General features: G+C 59.6%; 1 protein-coding gene across 1 annotated transcript in view; it reads left to right on the top strand.

Annotated features, from left to right (window-relative positions):
* The window catches only part of LOC134139726 (dedicator of cytokinesis protein 2-like), an 82,851-nt gene that overhangs the window by 5,622 nt on the left and 51,488 nt on the right, over window positions 1–25,741 (top strand). Inside the window, exons 11-25 of the mRNA XM_062574463.1 lie at window positions 305–380; window positions 746–825; window positions 1,207–1,332; window positions 1,915–2,039; window positions 2,680–2,778; window positions 3,337–3,409; window positions 4,111–4,214; window positions 6,344–6,533; window positions 9,479–9,576; window positions 9,950–10,039; window positions 10,387–10,487; window positions 10,922–11,056; window positions 15,080–15,191; window positions 24,051–24,121; window positions 24,979–25,085. Coding sequence (XP_062430447.1) covers window positions 305–380; window positions 746–825; window positions 1,207–1,332; window positions 1,915–2,039; window positions 2,680–2,778; window positions 3,337–3,409; window positions 4,111–4,214; window positions 6,344–6,533; window positions 9,479–9,576; window positions 9,950–10,039; window positions 10,387–10,487; window positions 10,922–11,056; window positions 15,080–15,191; window positions 24,051–24,121; window positions 24,979–25,085 — 1,587 coding nt within the window. The remainder of the gene's footprint in view (window positions 1–304; window positions 381–745; window positions 826–1,206; window positions 1,333–1,914; window positions 2,040–2,679; window positions 2,779–3,336; window positions 3,410–4,110; window positions 4,215–6,343; window positions 6,534–9,478; window positions 9,577–9,949; window positions 10,040–10,386; window positions 10,488–10,921; window positions 11,057–15,079; window positions 15,192–24,050; window positions 24,122–24,978; window positions 25,086–25,741) is intronic.

Raw genomic sequence — 25,741 nt, 5'->3', positions numbered from 1 at the left:
AATTATTGATTTTAACTGCCTAATTAGCGTGCACTAGGAGCTCAGCCACAGAGTAATTACCAGGTGAGTTATTAGCAGGTGGTAGCTCGTTGAGTTGTGGGCTGAGTGCGTCCCCCAGGAGCAGAGCGGACTGCCCGGCTGCCGCCCGGCAGAGCCCCGTCCGCCCTGGGCCGGGTCCCGTCCAGCCCCGAGCCGCCGGCCGGGTGCGGGAGCGGGGCGGCTGCCGCCGGCGTGGGGCAGCCTGGCGGCGGCATTCCCGCAGCGGAGCCTCCGGCAGCCGCCCCATGCCGCTGCACCGCTGCAGTGATGGACATCACGGACATCTCCAAGGGGAAGAGCGAGAGCGATGAGGACAAGCAGCACTTCATCCCTGTGCACCTGTGAGTGCCGCCGCGCTGGGGCCGCGGGCACGGGGAGAGGGGCTGCAGCGGGGCCTGGGGTGGCCAAAATCCACAGCTGTCCCGTGAAATTTGGCTCTGTAAGGAGCAATTGGTGACACGATGTCAGCAGGTCTGGGAACTCAGTGGAGTTAGAAAGGAGCGGCAAGCTACGGAGAGGGGAAACGCCGCTCCTGGCAGCTCGCTGGCACTGTGCCCGGGGCCGAGCCCGGGCTCGGGTCGGGGCCGCGTCCCGCAGGCGCCTCCGCGGGGGCCGGGGCCGGGGCGGGTGCCGTGCGCCTGCGCCGCGGGGTCCTCCCACGTGCCCCCGGCGGGAAGCACCTCCGAACCCCTCCGTGCTCCGGCAGGGCAGCGGCCGACAACGACTTTCTGCACGGCATGATACGGAAAGCCGTGGAAGGGAAGGACATCAACCACAAGGGCCAAGGTAGCCGCTGCCGCGGGCGCTGGGCGCGCCGTGCCCCAGCTCGCCGCCGCGGGCGCGTCGCCCTGTGTGTGGGATGCCTTCGCCCGCCTGAGCCCCGGCGCGGCGCCGGCCGCTTCCCGCGCGCCCTGGGGCTGCCAGGAGCCGGCTCCAAGCAGCGCTCGGGCGCAAGAGTGGGGCGCCGAGGGGAGAGCCCCCACGGCAGGCGGTGCTGCAGAGGAGGCGCGGAGGGGACCCGCGTCCTCACGGGTTGGGGGTGGTGGTGCCTCCGGTGGGACGCAGGGTCCCTCCAGGCCAGCTTCAGGCGCAGAGTGTCGTCCTGGTGCCCGGATGAGCCGCCGGAGGTGCTCAGCGCGGCGTCGACCCTCTCCCCATCCCCGTTAGGGTTCTGGGTGTCCCTGAAGATGCTCTGGGGAGACCTGAGCCAGGCACGCAAAGACCATCCCCACCTTGTGGACCGCAGCACGGTGGTGGCACGCAAGCTGGGCTACCCGGAGGTCATCATGCCAGGCAAGAGGGAGGGCTGGGCCACCGCCGCTCTGGGCGGCCGTTGTCCAACGTCACGGGCTTGGGGTAGCGCTGAGGTCGCCCGGAGCAGGCCTGGAGGGGTGCAGGCGAGGGTGCACGCGCGGGGACGGGGACGTGGCTGTGCTCGGAAGTGGAGCCTGCTGCCAGCTGCGCTGGGATGCGGCGGTGGCATTGGGAAGCGGCAGCACTGGGATGCGGTGGCAGCACTGGGATGCAGAGGCGACACTAGGATGCGGCGGCACTGGGATGTGGCAGGGCTGGGATGCGGCGGTGGCATTGGGAAGCGGCAGCACTGGGATGCAGTGGCGACACTGGGATGCGGCGGCACTGGGATGTGGCAGGGCTGGGATGCGGCGGTGGCATTGGGATGCTGCAGCCCCAGCTTGGAGCTCCCCAGCCGCACCGCCGGGTTTCCAGGCAGGGGCAGGTCCTGCTCGGCATCCCGGGGGTGGCACGTGCTCTGCCAGGGCTCCCGCCTGGCGTGTCCCTCAAGGGCCCCCGGCGCGGCAGCGTGCAGGGGCCGGGGCGCCTGGCTCACCGGTTTTCTGGTGCCTCTCCTCCCAGGTGACGTCCGGAACGACATCTACCTGACGCTGGTGCAGGGCGAGTTTGACAAGGGCAGCAAAAAGACGCAGAAGAACGTGGAGGTGACAGTGTGCGTCTGTGACGAGGCCGGCAGCGTGGTGCCGGTAAGGCTTCCGGGCGCTGACTGCCTGGGGCAGGCTCCTTTCCCGCAAACCGGCGCTCCTGAGGTCGTCCTTCAGGACAGGCGCCCGGCGGGCAGGCTCCGAGCTCACGCAGCCGCTGTTGCCCTGCGTCTCCCTCTCCGGGGCGTTTGCTTTTGTTTCAGACTCGGTTCTTACCCGATCTGCGAGGAACCAGGTTGTTAATTACTGAGGCTCCTGCTGGGCTTTTCCAGAGGCGCTGTCTCCCCCCACCTCTTTCCCCGCATGCGATAACGAGTTTCCCACGCTGCGAGAGGAGCTGGGTCCTGGCAGCACTGGGGGATCGCGCATCCCTCGCGTCCCCGCGCAGCCAGGCCCTGCTGGTGTGGATGGGGCATGGGGAGCCTGTCCGCAGCCGCAAGCTGGGCTGCGGAGCGATGCCGGGAACCGGCTGGAGACGTCCGGGCACAGGGACGCGAGGGGGGACGCAGCAGACGGGTGGGAGGCCAAGCCCGCCTGGTGGGCAGGGGCTGGACCAGCCTGGGCTGCGGGGCTGCTGTGGCTCAAGGGAGTGCCAAATACTCCAGGCCTTCGAGTATCTCTGACCTGAGAAAGAGCTGTAGAAAACAATGTCCAAAGCTGAACATGAAGCGTCTCTTTGCAGAACGTGATCTACCATGGTGCAGGGGACAAGCCGGTAAGCGAGTATCGCTCTGTGGTCTACTACCAGCAGCGACACCAGCGATGGATGGAGACAGTGAAGGTCTGTACGAGCCTCCTCGTGTGGAGGCTGAGGTGGGACTTCTGCTGCAGTGGTCAGTGGTGGTCTCAGCAGTCAGTGTCCCTGGTGAGGTCCCCTCCAGCTCGACCCCATGGGCAGGGAGGCAGATGTCCCGAGCATCCCTGCTGGCAAGGAGCTTTGGGGTGCAGGCTTACGAGCACGCCCGTGGCTGGTGGTGGTCCCCCGTGCCAGACACACCTCTCCCTGCGGCCTGCCGCGCTCCCGTGGGCTCAGCCACGTGTCCTGCCAGTGGAGCCACACCTACAGCCGACACGGGGAAGTGGGGGAGGCGCGCAGGTATGTGGGTCTGCGACAGCACCCAGACGTACACCTGCACAGCGGCCGACGTGCATACAGGCGCAGGCACAGGACACCTTCCTGCCTCTAATTCAGCCTCATTAATTGGAAGAAAAGCACGTGGGACTAGATTCAAGCAAATTCATGGTTCGCTGCAGCCTTTGCCTAAGCGCAAAGGGGTCTCTGCCAGCCAGGTCGTCCGGCCTGTGCCCCACTGTGCTCACATGGGCTCCTCTCTCTCAGATTGCTGTTCCCATTGAAGATGTCCACAAAACCCACATACGATTCACCTTCAGGCATCGCTCCTCCAGTGACTGTGAGTATCTCTCTTGTTCAGGCCTTCTGCTAATGTTCCCAGCAAAGGCTGGAATGGAGGTGGTCTTTCTGCAGCTCAGGGGATGCACAAACATGAGCACCCTGTGAGCAGTCCTCACCTTGCACCCATGTGAGAATGCACCAGGGATGCTGTGAAATTTGGGCTCGGATGGGGGGGGGGAAGCATGCCGTCACCCCTGTTTGCTCTGGGTCCCAGCTGCCCATGGTGAGGCAGCAGATCCCTGGGAAACTACTGCCTCTTGCACAGAAACCGTGCCCTGGCTGTCTGCGCCGGCTCTTTGGAGCATCTCTGTCCTGCAGTGTTTGGCTGCTGCAGCTGCAGCCTGCGGCCAGGAGTATCGGCTGCCCCAGGAGCAGGGTGCTGCCGTCAGCCGCTTCCCAGTGCCGGAGAGCATCATCCGCTCTTCTGCTCTCTCTCTTTGCTGTTCTCCAGCAGTTGCAAGCAGATACCTCTCCCAAGCACGTCAAGGAGACTAAGCGGTCTCGCTGCATGTTGTGCAAAGCCCGCTGATTTCCCTGGCACCACCTTCTCTGGAAAAGGCTCCAGCGGCAGGAGGGCAGAGGCCCACTGCTCCTGCTCAGCAGCCCCTGAGCTGCATCTGCCCTTTCTGTGCCCATGCAACACCTCTTCGGGCTGTTCCTGAACCCACTTCATCTGCTTTGTGTTTTTGTCTCTCCTAGCTAAAGACAAAAGCGAGAGGATTTTCTCCATGGCCTTTGTGAAGCTGATGCGACCTGATGGTACAACCCTGCGTGATGGGGAACATGACCTTTTCTTGTATAAGGTACTGGCAGAGCCGGGCAAAGCAATTGCTGTGAGCTGGAAGGCAGCGCAGGGCGCGTGTTCTGCAGCAGCCTGCACCCGCAGGCAGAGCCCCAGGTGGCTCGGGGGCTGCTGCGCTGCTGGCACGTGCCCAGAGCCGCTCTGGGTGGTTTCCCGTCCTTCCGTCCTGTCCTGCCTGTCTGGGGACCTGCTGCGGCTCCCTGCACGCCTCCTCGCTGATCTCTGCTCCGCTCCTTTGCTAATAGCAAATTTTGTTTAGAGAAAGGTAACTTAAGTGTATCAAAAGCGAGAGGGAACAGCCCTGAAGATATTTTTTACATTTTAGCTGATTTCACCAGGGTTTGGCTCCTTAAAACTGCTTGTTTTTTCCTTCTGAGAGAGCAGAGAGAAAATGTGAGGAGGAAAACCTCACTGTTCATTTAAAAAACGCAGCCAGCTCCAACACTGAAGTACGAAAGGCTGCAGGAATAACTGCCCTTTCCTCCTGCATTGCTGCTCCCCTGCTCTCGGGGAGCTGGGAGCAGTCGCAGACATGGAAAACAGGCGGCTGCGAGTTAGTCCCTTGCTTCAAGAGTGAGCTCAGGAGGTGTTTCACATGTGCATCCAGCATTTCACCACCCCTTTCCGGCAAGGGAGCTCCAACCTCTCCTCCAGGAGGTGATTTTCCACTCCCAGAGTGTTGGCTATTCCTGATATTTAACTGAAATTCTCTGTAATTTTGCTCTGCTCTTCCTGGACATGTCTTTATGGGTTTACTCTTGGTAAACCTGTCTCCCTTCGCGGGTCCTGCGTCTTTTTGAACGCGCAGGTTTGTGCCCACTGCCGGCCTCAGCAGCTGGGCAGGCGACTGGGCCAGGGCGCGGGCGAGCCCGTTCGGGCTCCACCGCCCTGCGCCGGCTCCTCTCTGCCCGCACCGGCCCCGACCCCGAGCGCCCGGGCGAATGGGCGCCCCAGCCCCCGGGGGTTAGCCCTGTGATGCGCTGCCGCTGCGGTTTCTTTTTCATCATCTTTCTGACGTCTGGCACTATTCTGGCACGGACACGGAGAAAGATCAGTGCCTTTTCCCCCAGCAGTCTTTTATGCTTTAGAAATGTGTTATCACCTCCCTTTTCTGCCTTCTCATCAGGCAAAACATCCAAACTCTGGAAGTGTTCCCCAGGCCAGAGCGTGGCACGCAGCCAGAGCGCCGTGCTCCTCCGGGGCGAGAGCAGCTCCTCACGCATTGCGCTCTTGGATGCGTTTTGTAGCCCTTGAACGCTTGCCGCTGCTGCCCTCGTTGAGCCCAGGCCGCCCCTTGGCACCCTCAGCCTCTGCGCAAGTTGAGGTTCCCGCGTTTCACTTCCTCCCCTGCCCCGAGCCGATCCAACAGAAGATTCCTGCTCTTCCCTGTGACCGCTGGCGGTGATCCTGGGAGCCAGGAGCTAGTTCATCCTTTTACCTTAGTTTGCCAGGGGAATGTGAATTACATGCTTTTAGCTCTCGAGACCTCTTGATCTCCTGCTGGTAAGGAAAGGCCCCAGATGAAGCCAGTTTTCCCTGTTCAGGCTCAGCTTCCCTCCGAAGGAGTGGAGTGCTTACACGAGTCAGCTGGGAGCTATAGCTATCGCTAGGTAAAGCTGCACGCTGAAGGGAAAAGCAAACAAGAATTCTGCAGTCTTTGTCCGACGCGTAGCAGAAAGCGAGTTTGTTCAGAGCGGCTGCAGGCAGGAAGAACCGCGCTGCGCTGCCTCGCCGCCCGGAGCCCGGCAGACTGCGGCGACGCTTCCCTCGCCCGCTGCCCGCTGCCGGGCACAGCTGGGAAACGGGGGGTCACCGGTGCCCGCACGGCCCCTGCGTCCCCGCGCTCGGCGCGAGCCGCCCGTGGCCATCCGCACGGACCCCGCGGAGCAGGCATTGATTTTCCCGCGTTGCCTCCCCGCTTTCAGGGGCTCTCGAGTGTTATCAAGCTTTGAACCCATCGCGCAGGAGCTGCCCGCAGCTGTACGTAGCTCTGCCGATTGCACCGCCCCGCTGGGCAGCGCAAAGCCGGGGAGGGTGGTGTCGGTGGCCGCCTGCGTGCGGACGCTCTCCCGAGCCCCCCGGCTGCGTCTCCTCGCGCCCCGCTCGTTTGAGACGTGTGCTGGGTTGCAGGGCGACAGCCGGAAGCTGGAGGACGCCAGCTCGTACCTGCACCTGCCGTCCACGAGGAGCGCGCCGGAGCCGAAGACCCTCCCGGGCGCCTCGTTCCGGGCGAGCGCGGGCACGGCCGGCGTGAGCGTGTCCGCCCGGGACAGCTTCCAGATCTCCACGCTCGTCTGCTCTACGAAGCTCACCCAGAACGGTGAGTCCCGGCTCATGGCGGTCGCCCGCCGCCTCCCCGCGGGGCCTCTCCTTCAGACACGGGAAAGGAACTGACGTTACCGAATACGCGTTCCTCCTGCCCGAAACCTCACGCCGCGTTAGCAGAAGCGCCCCAAAAGCACAGAAGCAGGGGAGGTAAACGCTGGCTGTAGGAACGGCGGTTCCCGGTCACCGCGGACACGCGCGCCCCGCTCGAGCGAGCGGTGCTCTGCTCTGCGCTGGGCTCGGGGCCAGCCGGGAGCCGCGCTCCAGGTGTCCGGGCCACCTCTGCCAGCCCTCGCGGTCACGGCCCTGGCGGCGGCCGCGGCTCCTTCCCCGCCGCCCCGGTGCGGGTAGGATTTACCACCAGCTGTTTGCAGATTACTGCGCCTATAGCTCAAGCCTCTGAGGAACTCGTAAAGTTCCTTTTTCCTTTTTTTTTCCCCTCTTTTTTTTTTTTTTAAGGTTATCTTTTGGCTTGCCTGTCTGCAGAGCCTGTCCGAGTTAGCAGCAGATGGGCTTTTCCGAGGTGGGGAAGGAGCACAAGCGACGGCGGGCTGCAGGTCCTGGCGGCGCCTGGCACCGCGGCCCCCCGGGGGCCGAGCCGGCGCGGGGAGCTCCAGCTCCTCGGCCGCTGCAAACCCTCGCGGAGGGGGTGATTAACCCGCCGCCGCCCCGGGGAGCTCAGCCGCCACCTCAGTTCGGGTAGGGAGTGAACTGGTCAGGGCTGCCACCCATCCCGCGTGGCCTTCTCCGGGCCCTTCGGAAACCGCGAGGGAACTGGGCTGTTTTTAGAAACAGCGTCTCACGTTACCGAGCTCCGGCTTTTAGCTCCTTTGCTCAGTTCTTCGCGAGTCGGCCAGGAAAGTGCCTGGCTCAGACACGGACACATCAGCATTTATAGGCAGGATTTTGCCTTGGCGAAAACGTTTTGGGACACGGTGGAACAAAAAGGTGCAGAGCGCCTTGGGAAGCGCTTGGCAGTTGTGCAAACTGCTTCACGTGCACACCTGAAGCGGGGGGGGCTCCGCCGCCGGGAGGGTGCGGCCGGGGGCTGCCCGAGCGCCCGGCCTGCCGAGGACGGGCGCCGCGGCCGCGCGGCCTCGCTGCTGCGATCGGCAGCCGCGGAGCCGCAGCGTGGGGCCGCGGTCGCGCTCTCGGCGCGCACGCGAGCTGCTGCGGACGGGTCGGCAGAGCAGCGCCTGTCCTTCGTGGACGACCGGAAAACGTGGAAATAGCGTCGTGAACGGGCCGGATGGCTAAACTGCTGCGTAGCAGCAGCGGGGCGAGCGGATCCGGCAGGCGCGCCCGAGGCAGCGGGAGGGTGCCTGGCCGGAGGGGAGCACCACGGGCACCACCGGCCCCCGTCTCGTCCCCACGCGGAGCGCCCTCTCTGTGAGGCCGGCGGTTCGAAACGCTTCGCCTTGGTTTTGCCGACTCCTAACGAGGGGCTGAGGACGCTGCAGCCCGGGCGAGGGGCCCCAGCGCTCGGGGACAGCAGCGTGCCGCCAGGCGCACAGCGAGCGGCGCCTCGTCCGGCCGTGCCGGTGGCGCTGGGGCCGTTACGGATCAGTGCCAGAAGGGCCTGGGGCCACAACGCTTCAGTTAATTCTCTTCCTGCAGCACAATTACAGCTCCTGCCATAATAATCGTTTATTTAGCTGAGCTTTATGGCTTTCTGGTATTAAAAAAGTTGGAGAGCTTCCCGTGCTGAGCTGCAGCATGCTGGGCCTCAGGCTGCTCCGGGCTGTGCCGTGCCGTGTCGTGCCGGCTGGTGCTACACTGTGCCACGCTGTGCCGTGCCAGCCATGCTGAACCATTCCAGCCAGTGCTGTGCTATGCCGTGCTGTGCTGTGCCGGCCAGTGCAGCACCATGCCTTGCTGTGCCATGCCGGCTGGTACTGCACTGTGCCATGCCAGCCGGTGCCACACTGCACCACGCTATGACATGCCAGTCCATGCTGTGCCATGCTAGCTGGTGAAGTGCCACACCATGCCATGCCATGCCGTGCCATGCTGGCTGGTGCAATGCCGTGCTGCGCTGGTGCTGTGCTGTCCCGTGCCGCGCTGGTGCAGCACCGTGCCATGCTGCGCCATGCTGGCAGCTGCGATGCTGTGCTGCACGGTGCCATGCCAGCTGAGGCTGCGCTGTGCCACGATGTGCCGTGCTGACCAGTGCAGCACGGCGCTGGTTGGTGCAGCGCCGCAGGGCCGCGCTCCACGGGCTGCGGCCGCCCTGCAGGGCGGTGTGGCACGACCACCCGTGTCCCAGCTTGCAGAGCCACGGCCGAGCTGGGAGGGCTGCGGTTGGCGCCCATGGCCGGCGGCAGCAGCGAGGGATGGCTGACGGCTGGCAGCGTGGCCGGGGCCAGCAGTGCCCGCTGGTGCGTGCGAGCGCTGGGAACACCGCGATTCCTGCACGAAGATCGGTGCAACCCGGACGCTGTCTGCGCCCGGCAGTTCGCACCACCGTGATGCTCCAGGCTCGGAGACACACGAGCAGGGTACACAAACCAGCCGCTGCCGTTGCCTGTGCCAGGCTGGGGACTGCGTTTACTCGTAACACTCCTGCTTTTGAGGAAGCTGCTGCTTCGCATTTGACTTTTGGAATTTTATTTCTTGGTTACTTTCTCTGCGTGAGGGAGCGAAGAGGAAGTGACCGCCAGCACCCGCCCAGCCGTGCTCAGCACTGCAGAGCTGCGGGGGCCGCCCGCTTCCCCTCCGCTTTCCCAGGTGTCGGGGGTGATTGCAGCCCACAGGGGAGCAGCGGGGCAGCCGCCCCCGCGCCTCGGCGGAGCCTTTCCCACTGGGGTCGCTTCCTGCCAGAGCAGGACCAGCTGCCCTGGCCGGTGCGGATGGGAACGGTAGAGCCTGTCTGCTGGCGTCGCGGGAGGCGCTCAGCCGCAAATAAAGTCTGTGATGACCCATTCCCTCCTTCCCCCGCAGTCAACCTGCTCGGGCTGCTGAAGTGGCGCTCAAAGCCCAACCTCCTGTCTGGAAACCTCCAGAACCTGATGCATGTGGATGGAGGGGAAGTCATCAAGGTACGTCGAGCGGCTCCTAGCGCCTTCGCTCTCCACGTTTTCCCTTCCCTGAACGTGCCCTTCGCCTCGCCCCAGCCGTGTCCCCATGCCTGGGCCTTTCTCGCTCCCTCAGCGCTGACGGACGTCACCGCTCCGGAGGGCAGGGCAGGTGGCATTGCCATGGTGGTCACACACGGAGAGGAACTCCAAACGCCCTGTAGGACAGATCAAGCTGGAGAGTTGTCTCCTGGAACAGGGCTGGGAGCCTCAGGCTGAGAAAATAATACAGAGGGCAATTCTGCCCCCAAGACAGATCTTTCCCTCTGTCAGAGATGGACCCGAGATGATGCTGGAGTTAACGCTCAAGCCCTTACAACCCTTTCTTCTCCTCCAGTTCCTCCAGGACACTTTGGATGCCTTGTTCTCCATCATGATGGAGAATGCCGACACGGACGTCTATGACACGCTTGTCTTTGATGCCCTGGTGAGTAGGTCCCAGTCCCCCCTGCCTTGCTCTCACCACGGGTCTGACTTGCCAACCAGCTTTCCGCCAGCCTCATCTGCTCAGGTGCGTTCAGCCCTCCCCAGGCCAGGCCAAGGGAAGCCCAGCATTTTGCTCCGATTCAGCAGAAAAATTACCAGAGGTGCATCTGCGCCTCCGAGATCTGCTCTGCCCCAGAGGAGCGGGTGGGCTAGCGGCAGGAGGTTCGGACAAGCTCAGCAGCTCCCACGGGGGATGTCAGCGCCGCTCGGGGCTTGGTCTGTGGGCACCAGGCTGTGCCCTGGGTGTCCTGCGACATTCTGCTGTCCCAATGTCCGCCTCTGCCGCAGGTTTTCATCGTGGGCCTTGTCGCCGACAGGAAGTTCCAGCATTTCAACGCGGTGCTGGAGGCTTACATCCGGCAGCACTTCAGTGCCACGCTAGCCTACAAGTGCGTTGGCAGGGTGCCAGCAGCGCTACGGGCACGGGGACCGGGACAGGGACTGGGATGAGGACCGGGACCGGGACCTGGCTGCCCCTGAGGTCGGGATGCGGGAGCCCGGGAGCCGCTGCTCCGCAGGAGGGGAGGTCAAATCCGGGAGCGGGAGGCTCCTGAGCCCGGGAGCAGCCATCCCCGCAGGAGGGGAGGTCGAATCCGGGAGCGGGAGGCTCTGGAGCCCGGGAGCGGCCATCCCCAAAGGAGGGGAGGTCAAATCTGGGAGCGGGAGGCTCTGGAGCCCGGGAGCGGCCGTCCCAGCAGGAGGGGAGGTCGAATCCGGGAGCGGGAGGCTCCGGAGCCCGGGAGCGGCCATCCCCGCAGGAGGGAAGGTCAAATCCGGGAGTGGGAGGCTCCGGAGCCCCTCACTTGCTGGTGCTGCCCTGCAGGAAGCTGATCTCGGTGCTGACGCAGTACGTGGAGAGGGTGAGCCAGGGCGAGCCCTGCGAGCCGCTCATACGCACCTTCAAGGCCCTGGAGTATGTCTTCAAATTCATCGTCCGTTCCAGGCGCCTCTTTGCCCAGTGAGTACCGCAATCGCTTCCCCTCTCCTGCTGCCCCGCGGTGCTGGGCTGGGGCGCCGGTGCCCGTCAGGTTGGTGCCGACACCCGTCCAGGTCGGTGCCAGTTCCCATTTGGGTTGGTGTTGGCGCCCATCCAGGTTGGTGCCAGCACCCATTTGGGTCGGTGCCGGTGCCTGTCCGGGTCGGTGCCGTCACCTGTCTGGTCCTGTCTGGGTCAGTGCTGGCGCTCGCCAGGTCAGCGCCGGCTGCCCTCCGGGTCGGTGCCGGCGCCGTCGGGGAACGCCGGGCTCTTCCCGCGCGCTCCGTCGTCGAGCCGTAGGCAGCGAGGCCCGAAGGGGCGCGTGGAGGCCGCGCGGTGCCCCCAGCCCCGGGGCGCCCCGGGCGTCCGCGGTGCGCTCCCGAAGGCACCGCGAGCGGGGCCCCCCCACCGCCGCCGCTGCCGTCCCCCTCGCCGCCCCCGCCGCCGCGGCCCCGCTGCCGCCGCCGCCGCCGTCCCCCTCGCCGCCGCCGCCGCCGCCGCCCGCCGCCGCCGCCGCTCCCCCCCTCCCCCGCCGCGGACGGGCCGGCGCTGCGCGGCCGCCGCTGCGCTCCGGGGGTTTTGCCCGGCGCCTGCTCCGAGCGCTCCTCGTCGCGGCTCCCGGGCCGGCGCCCCCCGCCTGCTCCCGTCCTTCCGCTCTTTGCTGCTGCTCCTCGGCGCTGCCGCGCCGCCGCCGGGCCCTTTCCCGGGGGCTCTGGCCGCGCCCGCAGCGTCCCTTCCCCGCCGCCGGCCTGGGGGCGGCTTTGAGCTTTCCCCGGGAGCCTTTGCCTACCCAGGCACGACCCGCCCTGGAGCTTTTGCCTGGATTTTTCCTTTGAGGGCAAAACTTCGCGCTTATCCTTAGCGAATCACAGCTTCCGTGGCCAGGCAGTTGCTGCAGGGCACCGGGGATGCTCCACCGCTAGCTGAGGTGTCTACACCTCTTTGCTACCCAGGAAAATGTAGAGCAAATTCACCAGCTTGTGAAACTTTCAGCAAGGAAAATTAATTATATGGAGCATTTGCAAACAGCCTTATGAATTGGTTTACATTAAAATAGAGGCATCCCTGAAGGCATTTAGTATTTTTATTCATCTTTATCTCAGTGATCTTAACAGTGGAATAACATGAACTCTTCAGATCTTCTAAATGCTTAAAATGGTACTAAATCTTGTACACAGTTTATAATTTAAAGAAATTAGGTTGTAATTAAAATTAAGTTACTGCAGAGTGTGGTATCTATTTGATTATGTATGCTGCAGACAGAGTCAGAGGAGCAGCCCAAGCACCCCCCAGGAGGCTCCCCGGCTGCTGCGCGGGTGACCGAAGCGGCTGGCCCCGCGCTCCCTGTGGGAGGGGGGCGCTCCCCATTTCTGATCCTTCCTGCTCCTTTGAGGGCAGGACGTGCCACCGGCTGGAGCCCGCTCCAAGCTCCGAGCTTGCAATGCGGTCGCATCCGGAGCAGCGGCATCAGTAACGCTGTGCTCAAGCCTGCCGGAATAACCGACCAGCCGCTGCCCTGCTGGGGCGGTGGAGTTTTGAGCCTGGCATCTCGCGCGCCCCCGTGCTGCTTTTGGGCCGCCGCTGAGGGGAGGTTCCTGGAGCGGTTTGCCGCAGCCCTGAGGCACTGCCGTGCGCGGCCGGCTCCAGCCCGTCATCCGCGTGGGAAAACGGCTTTGCTCTCCCTCACCCGCGTCTGCACCGTGTCCTGCCGTCCCGCCGGTCCTTCCGCAGCACCTCGCAGCTGGCCCCGCTCCTGCGTCCCGAAACCGGCGCCATCGCAAACTCCCGTCACCTCCGCGCTCGTCCTCTCGTCTGGGTCTTTATGCGTTGGCCTGTCCCTGGTCGGCCCGCAGCACCGAGGGACTTTGGCGACTTCTTCTTCTGTGAGAAGGGACCTTTCGTCCTGCCTCTGCTCCCGTCTAACCAGTTACTCGTCCGCGCAGGAACCCTCCTTTTAGCCCACGGTCATGGAGTTTCCTGATGAGTCTCTCTTCAGCGAGGGACTTGGCTAATGTCTGCTCGGGTCTCCAGAAGGCTTAGCACACCGGGCCATCCCTGCCCGTGCTTTTGCGGGAGACTTCTTCAGAAGAGCACCATGAAGTTTACAAGGCAGGACCTCCCATTCCAAAAGCCTCATTGACTCATCTTTATCATGCTTTTTCTATCATCATCCATACTAGTTTGCTTAGTGTGGTGGTAGTCAGAAAATTTCCTGCCTAGCCTATCTGACAGCGCTTGAAAGATCTCCCGTGGCCCCCCTGAGCTCAGAGGCATGTCAGAGCCCAAGAGCTGCAGAGCTGGGGAAGGGCCACGTACGCAGGGTCTGTAAACCCGAGAGGCACCAGGCTTAGAGACAGGCTCCTACGGCAGGTTTTCCTGATGAAACCCTCCAAATCAACAGGTCAGAAATGAATTAAAGACCATATTGACCCACATCTATTGCAGTAATGCAAATCAGCAGTAATCTTAACTGAGATGCATGCTCTGACTGCTTAACAGTGCTCTAATTTAAGGCGTTACTTAAAAGTCCAGAAATCAGTGTTGACAATGCATTCTTTTTAATGCTTTTAAGATATATAATATTTATGTATGCCATCTTTAATGTAAAGTTACAGAATTTTGTGGGTAAGAGTTTAAGACTGAGGTGAGCTCAAAAATTCATGCTATTTAGTTATGGATAGCTGCTTTACAGAAGAGACTAGGTAAAAAATCTAACAAATCTCTAGTAAACGGGGATTATTGCGTGGTATCGCTGTTGTGAGAATAAGGACCGTGCGGGCACCTGTCTCGTTTTCTGCAAGGCGCCAGGGCGCAGGTGGCTCGCCGGGCGTTGCGCGGTGGTGGGAATCCTGCTCCGCACGCAGAGCCCCAGGCCGCGACCTCTCGGACATGCGGTCCCAGCAGCAGGGCTGGCGGACTAGGGAACTGCTGGGGGATCTTATATTTTTAATAATTTCTTATCTACTGGATAAGAGGGAGGAAGATACTGTGAGTGAATCGAAACTATCTTTTTGCTTGAAAGTTGGTCGTGAGATGTAAATGAGCAGTTACTCGTCTAATATGTGTATTTGTTTAGCACAGCTGAGACACCTCAGGCAAATTAACAGGCTTGTTCCCTGTCAAATCCGTGTTTTGTATGTTCCCTTGGGTTCATTTGCCAGTGAGGAAGGGTGAATTTGAAAGCAGAACATCCAATTGTAGTTTATAAAACAAAGAAGCAAAATCTTTACAAAAACTAGGTTCAGTAAAAATAGCTGGTAAGAAAAAATTAACAAATCTTGTTTGTTCTACTACAATATGCCCAGCTGAAAAACAAAAGACGTTTTGCTTGTCATGGTGGAGGCTTGCGCTCCAAGTGGAGATCAGGTTAAGCTGGAAGATACGTCTGTCTCCACAGCCAAAGGATAGATTACTTTTTTATTCCAAATTTTCTTCGTTCTGTACCTGCAAATCACTCACCAGTAAGGTTCCCTGTTTCATACACTGTATCAATGGACTGAATAAATTAGCTCAAATATGACCTATTTTTCACAATGGGTTATTATGGTGAGTCTTATAATTCTGCATTTCATTAACTGTTTTGAATATTTCTGTGCAGTATTGCAAGGCTCACGGCTAAAATTTCCCAAATACATTGCTTCGTTCTGTGACTGACGATGCAATTCCAGGTGCGGCTGGAGACTCGGTAGGTTTCCAGCTAAGCTGGGAAGACGTTGGCCTCCTTTGATATGACTTTAGTCACATAAAATAATATAGAAGAGGTTTATATACACATATATGTGAATATGTGTATGCAGTGTATAAAATAGTGTAAAAGAGCAAATAGCCTTTAATATTGAGGATTGTACCCGTCTTGAGCAGTGCTTCCGACTTGTCCCAGCAGCCTGGCCGTGGCGTGCTGCTGTGCTCGGCTAGGGCAAAACAGGCGGCGAGGAGGTGCGCAAACCGGGCAGGAGCCCGGGCGAGCGGCGCTCGAGGCCGGCGGTGACGCCCTGTCCTCCGCAGGCTCTACAAGGGGAAGGAGGCGGCCGAGTTCCAGCAGTCGCTGCAGCGCTTCTTCCTCGCCCTAAACCAGCTGATGAGATCCCCGCAGGAGGGGCCCACGCTGCTCTGCCAGGTACGGCGCGCGGGGGGACCTGGGCTGGAGCCAGGCACGCGGCACAGCGCACCGGTGGACGCGCACCGCGCCGTGCCGAGGTGCCCACGCACGGCCGTGGGGTGCGGCGCCGGCGTTCCCGCGTGCAGTGGGCGGCGGGGGCTCCCGGGCTCTGCGTGCCGAGGTGCCCACGCACGGCCGTGGGGTGCGGCGCCGGCGTTCCCGCGTGCAGTGGGCGGCGGGGGCTCCCGGGCTCTGCGTGCCGAGGTGCCCACGCACGGCCGTGGGGTGTGGCGCCGGCGTTCCCGCGTGCAGTGGGCGGCGGGGGCTCCCGGGCTCTGCATGCCGAGGTGCCCACGCACGGCCGTGGGGTGCGGCGCCGGCGTTCCCGCGTGCAGTGGGCGGCGGGGGCTCCCGGGCTCTCCGTGCCGAGGTGCCCACGCACGGCCGTGGGGTGCGGCGCCGGCGTTCCCGCGTGCAGTGGGCGGCGGGGGCTCCCGGGCTCTGCGTGCCGAGGTGCCCACGCACGGCCGTGGGGTGCGGCGCCGGCGTTCCCGCGTGCAGTGGGCGGCGGGGGCTCCCGGGCTCTGCGTGCCGAGGTGCCCACGCACGGCCGCGGGGTGCAGCGCCGGCGTTCCCGCGTGCAGTGGGCGGCGGGGGCTCCCGGGCTCTGCGTGCCGAGGTGCCCACGCACGGCCGTGGGGTGCAGCGCCGGCGTTCCCGCGTGCAGTGGGCGGCGGGGGCTCCCGGGCTCTGCGTGCCGAGGTGCCCACGCACGGCCGTGGGGTGTGGCGCCGGCGTTCCCGCGTGCAGTGGGCGGCGGGGGCTCCCGGGCTCTGCATGCCGAGGTGCCCACGCACGGCCGTGGGGTGCGGCGCCGGCGTTCCCGCGTGCAGTGGGCGGCGGGGGCTCCCGGGCTCTCCGTGCCGAGGTGCCCACGCACGGCCGTGGGGTGCGGCGCCGGCGTTCCCGCGTGCAGTGGGCGGCGGGGGCTCCCGGGCTCTGCGTGCCGAGGTGCCCACGCACGGCCGTGGGGTGCGGCGCCGGCGTTCCCGCGTGCAGTGGGCGGCGGGGGCTCCCGGGCTCTGCGTGCCGAGGTGCCCACGCACGGCCGCGGGGTGCAGCGCCGGCGTTCCCGCGTGCAGTGGGCGGCGGGGGCTCCCGGGCTCTGCGTGCCGAGGTGCCCACGCACGGCCGTGGGGTGCAGCGCCGGCGTTCCCGCGTGCAGTGGGCGGCGGGGGCTCCCGGGCTCTGCGTGCCGAGGTGCCCACGCACGGCCGTGGGGTGCGGCGCCGGCGTTCCCGCGTGCAGTGGGCGGCGGGGGCTCCCGGGCTCTGCGTGCCGAGGTGCCCACGCACGGCCGTGGGGTGCGGCGCCGGCGTTCCCGCGTGCAGTGGGCGGCGGGGGCTCCCGGGCTCTCCGTGCCGAGGTGCCCACGCACGGCCGTGGGGTGCGGCGCCGGCGTTCCCGCGTGCAGTGGGCGGCGGGGGCTCCCGGGCTCTCCGTGCCGAGGTGCCCACGCACGGCCGCGGGGTGCAGCGCCGGCGTTCCCGCGTGCAGTGGGCGGCGGGGGCTCCCGGGCTCTGCGTGCCGAGGTGCCCACGCACGGCCGTGGGGTGCGGCGCCGGCGTTCCCGCGTGCAGTGGGTGTCCAGGCCCCCCATTTCCGCGTGCAGTTGGTGTCTTAGGGCAGCACCTTGTCGGCGGAGGGAGCTGAGGAGAGACCCTGGGTGCCTCAGGTAGGTTCTGTGGAGTTAGTTAGAGAGACCGGCCAGCGGGCGGGTTCTGGGCCGAGTCACGTCTGGCTTTGGTGTGGCACCGAGGGCGAGCTCGGGCCACGTTCGGCGGGCGGCAGGGCGGTTCGCTCCCCGGACGAGGTGTTCAAGCCCGGGTCTGTGGATGGTGGTGGGGCCACTTGTCGTCCCTGCCAGCCTGGCTGCAGACAAGCCGGCATGGGGCTTCCCACGCAGCGGTCTACAGGTCTGGGGAGCTCCTTTCCCACAGCTTTTGTGGGTGCAGAGGGTTTACGTGGGCTCAGGGGGAGGGTGGGCACGTGCAGGGAAGAGACACCCGTTCACAGCTGCAGAGCTGCCCCTGGCTGCACCACCAACACAGTTACGCTAATAACAGGTGCTAAATGTGGACTGGACTTCAGAAGCCAAGCGTACGGGTCATGGTTGTGGTGCGACCTGGCGTGCCGGGCTCTGAGTACCCGCATGAACCGTTGCTCAGCACCAGCAGTCGGTGCCAGGAGGTAGCTCCGTGGAGAAGGCTCTGCCGTGCAGGTGTTTTGCCCGGGGGCTCGGTGTGGCCTGTGTGCTGCTCTTCTCAGAGTCCTTCCGGAGCTGCGACAAGGTTCACGTCTGCTCTGCCCGTGTGCTCTGGGCCCAGGGATTTCCCTGTCTTTTTATCGTAGAAATCAGGGTTCTTTGCTGCTAAACAGCTTGTGGGAGAACTTTTTCCCTTTTTTCACAAGAGACTGCTGTTTCTGTGTTGCATTTATTTCATGGCTTCCTTAGGTGGTGTCTTATAAAATAATGTAGTTACAAAGGTAGTTTGAAGATCACTAGTGATGGCTATTCTCATGAAGAAGAGGGCTCTTCCTCCTTGTTCACTTGTTCCATGTAAATACTGATCGTAATTCTGATTTCCGCCTAAGTACTGTTGCTCTGGAAACTCTGTGCTTTGGTAACCTCACTGCAATTTTACCAGGCTCATGCAAATCCACCTGGGTGATTTCTGTGTCACTCAAGACCTTGGTTCAGGCCTGGAGAAGATACTCTTTGCAGATGCATACAGACTAGAGAGACTAGCTCCCACGTGCAGAGGAGAAAGATCTGCCCATGCATCACCAGAAAAGGCACTGCTGGAGCTGATCTTCTACTGAGACTTGGAATAGCAGTGAAAATAACAGAAAATAGCCATGGGCTGCTCACGGTGTAGAAGGATCTGCCAGATGTCCATCAAAAGTGTCAGAGAGGAGATGGGCAACTGTCAAGAATGAATAAAAGAGAAGTTTTGGGACAAGTTGTCCTAGGTGTCTGGACAAGGCCTGGGTAGACGAGTGTGTGCTTCGCCCCCGAGGTTCTCTGAGGCTGACGCATTGCTTTAAAAGACAAGACTGTCGTTATTGTGGGTAACCTAGTACGTACGTCAGCGCTGATAGGAATCCAGACAAACCTGTGTCACAGGGCAATCATTGGCTACCGCTCGCACAAAGATGGTTTTTCTGTACTGCAACACTAATACTTTCTTTTCAGTGTGCTCAAGGCATTGTGAGTGTGTGTAATAGCCTAACGTCTTTTAAAAGCAGACTAAAAGATTGTACGTGGTGGTGTTCCATCACGTACGATTGTACTGCTATACCTTCAGGACAGAATCCTTTAATTCTGTGATATAGACTTGGTGGGGTGCCATCTACCTCAAGTGACCTGTTGGAAACATATTATTTTCAGAAATTTGCTTAATCTACCCCTGCTAAGTTTTTAAAATCTGACTACTCTTTCTACTGATAAAGATTGAATTCTGCAGTGAGATCTGAGCTCCCCACTAGGAGCTTTTCCCATAAAAATAGGCTTTTTTGGTTGCTATTGCTTTGGTTGAGAGAGTAGGAGAGACTCATGCCCTTTTGGCAAATCTATATTGTTTTCTTTAAGGAAAACGTGCTCCTCAGAACTCATACCAGGTTCCTACTTAAGATATTGCTACAGTTTCAGGTAGGTGTAGATGCTGTGGTAATACTTTCTGCAAAGTCCTGCCTGGGCACAGCTCAGCCTGCGTTGCACATCTGTGCTGTGTTATTTTGTAGTAGCAGGACGTGATCCTTCCCCAAAACTTTCCATCTACCCGTGTCTCCTCTGAGCAGTCTGGAGGTGTGCATGCTTTGACTCAAATCTTGTCACTGCCTGCGGACTTTGCGATGGCTCCTTAGAGGATGGCAAGGATGGCTTGTAATCAGAGCTGGGCAACATCACTGTTGATCTTATATTGACGTCCCACCAGGGCCCCCAGGTCATTTTCAGTCATTGGTTGCCAACTTAGAAGTTCTCAATTTTGTAAATGTAGCCTGTATTTATTATTTCTAAATGCATGGCTTTGCACTTAGCCGCCTTGCAATATGTAGTGTTTACTTGCATCAAGCGTGGTGTGTCATCCAGGTCTCTTCCTTGCAGTAATTCATCCTCCTCATTGCTAACTGCTAACTCTGTTGTTGTGTGATCTGCAAACATTATCAGTAATGAGGTTTCTCTCAAGGTCACTGGCAAAAATGTTTTGCTGGGTGACAGAATGCCCAGATGATTATTCAGCACAGAAGTGAAAATCAGAAAGTGGTTTTAAAAGCAAAAACCGCCTTAACTTTAAATGCATGATGATGGGCTCTTGGCTGACTAACACCATGGATGAGACCTGGGAATATAACGGATAGTGCTATGGCAACATCAGCTCAGTGCTTAGCACTGATCAGAAAAAGCTCACTAAAAGTTGCGAATTATTAGGAAAGGAATCAAGAAGAAAACAGAAAATATCCTTTGCCACAATGTAAATCCGTGGTGCACCTGTGTCCTACTGTCACGTGCAGTCTGCTCTCCTCCGCTGAGTGTGCACAGCATCAGTCTGGAGCAGCCCCAACAAAAGTCTGGGGCAGCTTTCACGCGGATCACCTGTCTGGGTCAGACCTCTTCCCCTGGAAAAGAGACGGGTAGGTAGACAGGACAGAGAACTGTAGGTTCATTGTGACTGGAGAAGGGAACAGGGAATTGTTCCTGGTCTCAGAACAAACAAAAGGAGGTGATTCTTCGTGTGGTGGTGAGGTGTGTAGAACTTCTTGCAGCTGCCTGTAACTCCACCAGTTCAACGACAGCTGTACAGATCTGTGGAAGAAAAATCCATCCAAGGTTATTTAAATATAAGGGTATTTCTGACTCAAGAGGCCCTGATATGCAGTTTGCTGGAGGCTGGGAAAGCACCACTCCATGTTTGCTAACCCAGCAAGATCCTGTGCACTTCCTCTCTCAGCCTTGGTCCACATGCCCAGCCTCATGCTCCCACTTCTTGCTCCTCTGCCAAGCCTTGCACAAGGCTTACACATTGCTGTCTCATCTATTGGGATCCTTGGCTTGTTTCCTGAGCTTGGCTTACCCTGTTCACAGTTGTTGTGTTGTGTCCCACACTGGTTCCTGCTGGACTCCAACTCTTCATTCTTTGATGGTGTATTTTTAACATGTTGAGCAGATACTCTAAGGAGAAAACATATTTTTTTCTTATTCTTGCATGTGGGTTTTGCAGCTGCTGTACAGAGCTTGCAGACCCCCTCCAACTCCAGCTGGTGGATCCTAAACCTGAGATGACCATCTCCCATCTGGGAGCTGAAGGTGATACCCAAAAGATCTGTTAGTGATTGGTGTATTGCAGTTTCACCTAGTTTTGCCCCCCCCCTTTTTTTTTTGTAAAGCTGCAATTCTCTGATTAGACCAAGACAGAGTTGATAATAGCTTGTTAGCTGGAACAGTCTCGAGAAGGCCACCTGTTTCATGGAGAAAGCCAGTCCTTTGTTGGAGTGCTTCATGCTGTGGGGCTTTGTACTATTTGACTACTCTGTGCCATGGAAGGAGGCTGAGTGTCTTGTAACTGCATAGTTCAGGTCTGCTTCTCTGAGCTAAAATCAGAATGGGGCCAGGGATGAACCTGTGGCATGGTTCTGGGTCAGAGAGTGGAAACCGCTCTTCAGCCAAACATCTCCAGCTTCCCTAACAAGTCCTGTGATTTGGGGTGTGCCTTTGATGTGAAAGGAGGTGGAAGGCTACCGACTCTCTGCATGCAGCTGCCTTGCTGCTCTCCAGCCAGGAGACAGAAGTGCTTTTGCCTGCAACTGCTCTCTTTAATAGCAAGAGAGCCCTTGAGAAGAGCTTTGCTCATCCCACTGCTTTGCTTCTGGAGCCCTAATTTTCTCTGCACCTAAGAAAGTTGAATTTTGAGGTGGAACTGAGCTCCTAACTGCCAACATCTAGGGCTCATTGTTGCTAAGCAAGGAAGAACAGAGCAGAGCAGCTTCCCAGCATGGGTTTTTGCTTCATGGGAGCTGAACTGGCTCCAACAGCTGAATCCAGTGCCTGGAGATACCCTGCCTGCAGGTGGGTGCCCCCAGGTAGACTGCTCAATCAGCTTACTGTTTGTAATGGATGCGTGCTTCCCCCTGCTAATACCATATGAAAGAGAACCCAATTCCTTCCGTCCTCCTTCAACATGGATCTGAATGAGGTGCACAGGCTCATCTGCAGCTCAAAGAGGTTGAGTGGAGGACGCAGCCCAAACCTTATGTGGCCACAATGAATATTTGCCTTTACATTTGCATTTTACAGCCCAGTTCACCTGCTGCTGAATGGGATGGGTGCCCTGTGACAAAGGATACAGAGAACAGTGAGAGTGATGGAGCACTGGAACAGGTTGCCCATCCACAGGTTGTGGAGTCTCCTTGTCTGGAGATCTTCAAGGCCCACCTGGATGCAACCCTGTCTACCATGTTCTAAGTGACCCTGCTGAGCAGGGAGGTTGGACTAGATGACCTCCAGAGGTCCCTTCCAACCTTAACCCTTCTGTGATTCTGCGAACTCAGTGGACTCCATTTACATGACAGGGACACGTGTATGTTTGCACCTAAGAGCTTCTCTAAATTGGCTCCGACTTTTCCTTTGTGGCCCTCAAAACATGGGTTTTATGAGCCAACCTGTAACTCATACCAGGCAAGCATGAAGATCACGGTGACGTGCATGTAGATACAGACATCTGTGCTGGTCACAGGGTCTCATTGCCTGTCCTTGGTCTGCAGACCTCTGCAGTGATCAAGCCTCACCGTTCTTGGCCCCCAGCGAACGCCCAGCAGTTATCCAGCTTTGTAACACTTCCAGTATGACAAAACATCATCAGTGACACAGAGAGGAGGGTTGGCTTGAACAAATATTTCTGTTCTATACTTTGAAAGAAATCACACATTGTATTTTGTACTTCATGGTCAAGCTGACATACTTTTGCTATGAAAAATCAGTAGAAGGGGTTAATCCTCAATGGTAAAAGGAATATATTTTCAAATCTGCAAGTCTAGGCAATTTACTTCAGCACTTAAAATGAAAAACAGAACCAGCTTCTGGAAGAAATCGTTTCTGAGCCGTAGATGCTGATGTTTAAGAAGCCTTGTTACACTAGAGAAATCTTGAGGAATGTAAAGAATTCCAGTATGATCTCATCCTTTAAAGGGTGAATAAGTCGACCTTGCTAACTGTAGACCAAATAAGCTGACCATTGATCCCGGCTCAGTCACGGAAAGGATGCAATTAGCAAAGAATTAAAGGGTGGCAGTATAATTAATGTTAATCACTCCAGCTTTACTAAGCATGGAGTTCAATAAAAAAATCAAATTTAGCTGCTACTTTTTCTGAAGTTGTGACGGTGACTGAGAAAGATAACTGGCATAATACACAGGACTTTAACAACTGTCTGACTTGATACAATATTCTGATTTAAAATTAGCACTGTAGAAGTTCAATAAAATAACTACTGTTTAATCTTCTTAATATAGATCTTCTTAGTTCTGAAAAAACGTAACTGTGAGTGGGGAGCCGTCACGCTGGGTTATCTCCTTCGGGTCCCAGAGGAACGAGCCCCGGGCTCGGAAGCTCCGGCACGTTCGCGAGCAGCGTGGCGGCGCAGTCGGCGGCGGGACGGGGCCGCGGGACGGGACCGCGCGCCGCGGCGCCGGGCACCCCGCGGGGGAGCCTGCTCCCGGCAGGCGGGTCCCTCCCCGCCGGTTCCCAGCCGCGGCCGGGCGCCGCGGGGTGCAGCCGTCCGGCCCAGGCGGGGCCCGTCTGGCCGTCACCCGCCCACGCGGAGGGTGCAGAGGGGGCAGCGCGGGAGCGGGGCGAGCGCTCCCCTGCTCCCTGCGCTCCCGGCCTCCAGCAAAGCAGCGGGTCAGGGAGGTCCCAAGGCTGCGACAGTAATCCTTACGTTTACTGCTCTTGGGGGGGGGGGTTTCTGACATTAATTTATCGAGGTGCTTTCTTAGAGCTATGTAAATTTGTAATAGCCTCAGTTTTCTACAACTCTTACTGTAACTCGGAGAAAAACTGTGGGCTTGATGTGGAGATCACTGGGTAAAAATTGCTGGACTGAATTACGTAGAGGCCAAACTTGTACAAATCTGTAGGAACTGAACCTTACTAAAGCGCAGCTGCTAAAGATCCAAACTGTGCCCAATACCATCTCCAACACGTGGGTGGCCAAAGCCCTGGGCCCCTAGGGAAGTCCCAGTCTCCGCTTCCAGGATGTGTCAAAGACCAGGGAAGCCTGAAACACCAGATATCCAGAGCAGGCCAGGGACGAGCAGAGCTCAGCAGCCTGTTCGTACTACCTAAACCAAGCCGTAAAGATAACGCAGCAGATCTGGATGCAGCAGATTTGCGGCTTGCGAGGGGCCGGTGTGTTTGCTCTTCCGAAGAACGAGCTAAGTGTCCCCAGCCTCTGCGCAGGGGTGCTGGGCGCACAGGCGCCCGCCCTCCCGCCGGGGCCACGAGTGGCACCGCGAGGTTTTGAACGCGATCCCGGTGAGGGACACGTGTGTGAACGTTCACGCCGTGGGAACGCCCGTGGTTTTGGGGTGGAAACTGGAAACAGCTGTTCTTGCATACAGCGCTGCAGGGATATTATCATGAAGGTTTTGGGTGCTCGGCGCAGCGCTGGTGGCCCGTGAGGAAGGGCTGGTCCTGGTTGATGGTCCTTTGTGGAGGACGGCAGCCGGCGGCCAAGTGGGACGCGAAGCTCGCGGCGCGGGAGCGGGCAGCCCGGCGGGACCCGGGTGCTGCTCGGAGTCAGCACTCCTCTCCGTTTGCAGGGAGCAGCCCTGAAATACCTGCCTTCGATCCTCGAGGACGTGTTTGGGATCTTCGACTCATCCGTGCTGGGGTAAGAGCTCTGCTCTGGCCCCCTGGCAGCTCCTGGCTGAGCCCTGGCGCCTGCGCCCGGCCGCGGGCTCTTCCTGGCCCCGGCACTGCCGGCGCGGGTCGAGGCACTGCCGGAGGGGCAGCCCTGCGTGCGGGGTCCGGGCTGGGGGACGGCAGCCGGAGCAGCCGCTGCCCTCCTCCGCGCGGGCTCTGCCGGCCCGGGGAAGGTGAAACACGGCAGAGAGGGACCCGCGCCCCAGAGTCGCCGGGTTCAGCCTCCGGGTGCACAAACGGGGCAGCTCCGTGGGACAGTTTCGGTCTCGGGCTGGATTTCATCTCGGACGGAGCTGCCACCCAAAGGACCGGGGGGGCCGGTTCAGCTCGTTGTAAGAGCTGCTGCTCAGAAAAGCGGGACTGGTTTTTCTGATGCGTAGAAAGCGTCTTCTCACCTCTTTCTTAATGCAAAAATACGGAAGGATTTTGTTCAATGTTTTTGGTAGCCTGCACTTTGGGCAGAGGTTGAGCCTGGAAAACATCAGCCCCAAATGGGTCTTTTTCAGGAATTTATGCAAAATTCACAGGGGCTTCTACGAGGGCATCATCACCACGCAGCCATCTGCTGCGGGAAGGGGCAACGCGACTGCCTCGTGGTTTCATCTGACGGGGCCGTTCGCGCTGGCAGCCCTCCACCGCGCTGCGGCTTCGAGTGCTCCCCTCCCACCAGCGCCGTCCTGGCCAAAACACCATCAGCGCCCTGCTCCCACCCCCCCGCCCTCTACGTGACTTTTTTCTCTGAGAGGAAAGGGGTTGCAAACGGTAGGGATTGCTGAGTGTCCGCGGTTCGTGGCAGTCCTGAGCCCTCTTTTGTCTGGATCGCAGGGGCTTGCTGCGGGATTTCGTCGGGAACTTGCCTCCGCAACGCCTGCTGAAGCAGAAACTGCAGTCCCTCACGGACATAGTCAACAGCAGGATCTTCCAGTCCTTCGGTAAGAAGCGGCACGTGCTGGAGCCCCGCAGCCCGGCGGAGCGCGGAGCTTTCCCGCGGAGGAAGGCGCCTGGGAGGCAGTGCCGGGGCACAGCGCCCGTGGGTTCCTGCAGCGGTTTCGCGCCCAGCTGCTGCCTTTTTGCTGATGTTTGGGTGACACAGGCACTTCTGGGAGTCAGAGCTGCAGAAAGAGGCAATCTCTTACCACGCACACTACAAGTTCGGTGTTACCGAGCCCTTTGCTAGTGTGCAGCCGTCGCTGCTTTAGTCAGCTTCTCTTGCCGTGTTAAGTACTGTCAGGTTGCAAGAGGAGATACAAGCTGGATGAAATAATGTGCAGTGGGTGTGGAAATGTTTCAGGAGTGATGTTCAGAGAGAGCTTGCTGGTGATCTGCTGTCGAACTGGAAGGACATGCTGAATAGGATTCCCCAGGTCTGTCCCGAGCCTAGTACTATTCGGTATTTTTAGCAGCTAATTTATATTATGAAAAAAAAAAGTAGGCTAATTAAATTTTTGCCTACCAAGGCAGAAGGGACTGTAAACACGCTGGAAGACAGGTTCAGAATTTAAAATAACCTTAGGGCAGATGCTTATGTAAAAGCAATCGACTGAGGGGAGTCAAGAGGGGAGCAGCGGGCAGCAGCGCTGCGGGAAGG

This window comes from Rhea pennata, chromosome 4 (genome assembly GCF_028389875.1).
Source record: "Rhea pennata isolate bPtePen1 chromosome 4, bPtePen1.pri, whole genome shotgun sequence".
NCBI classification, from domain to species: Eukaryota; Metazoa; Chordata; class Aves; order Rheiformes; family Rheidae; genus Rhea; species Rhea pennata.
This window is presented reverse-complemented; position numbering and strand designations above follow the sequence as displayed.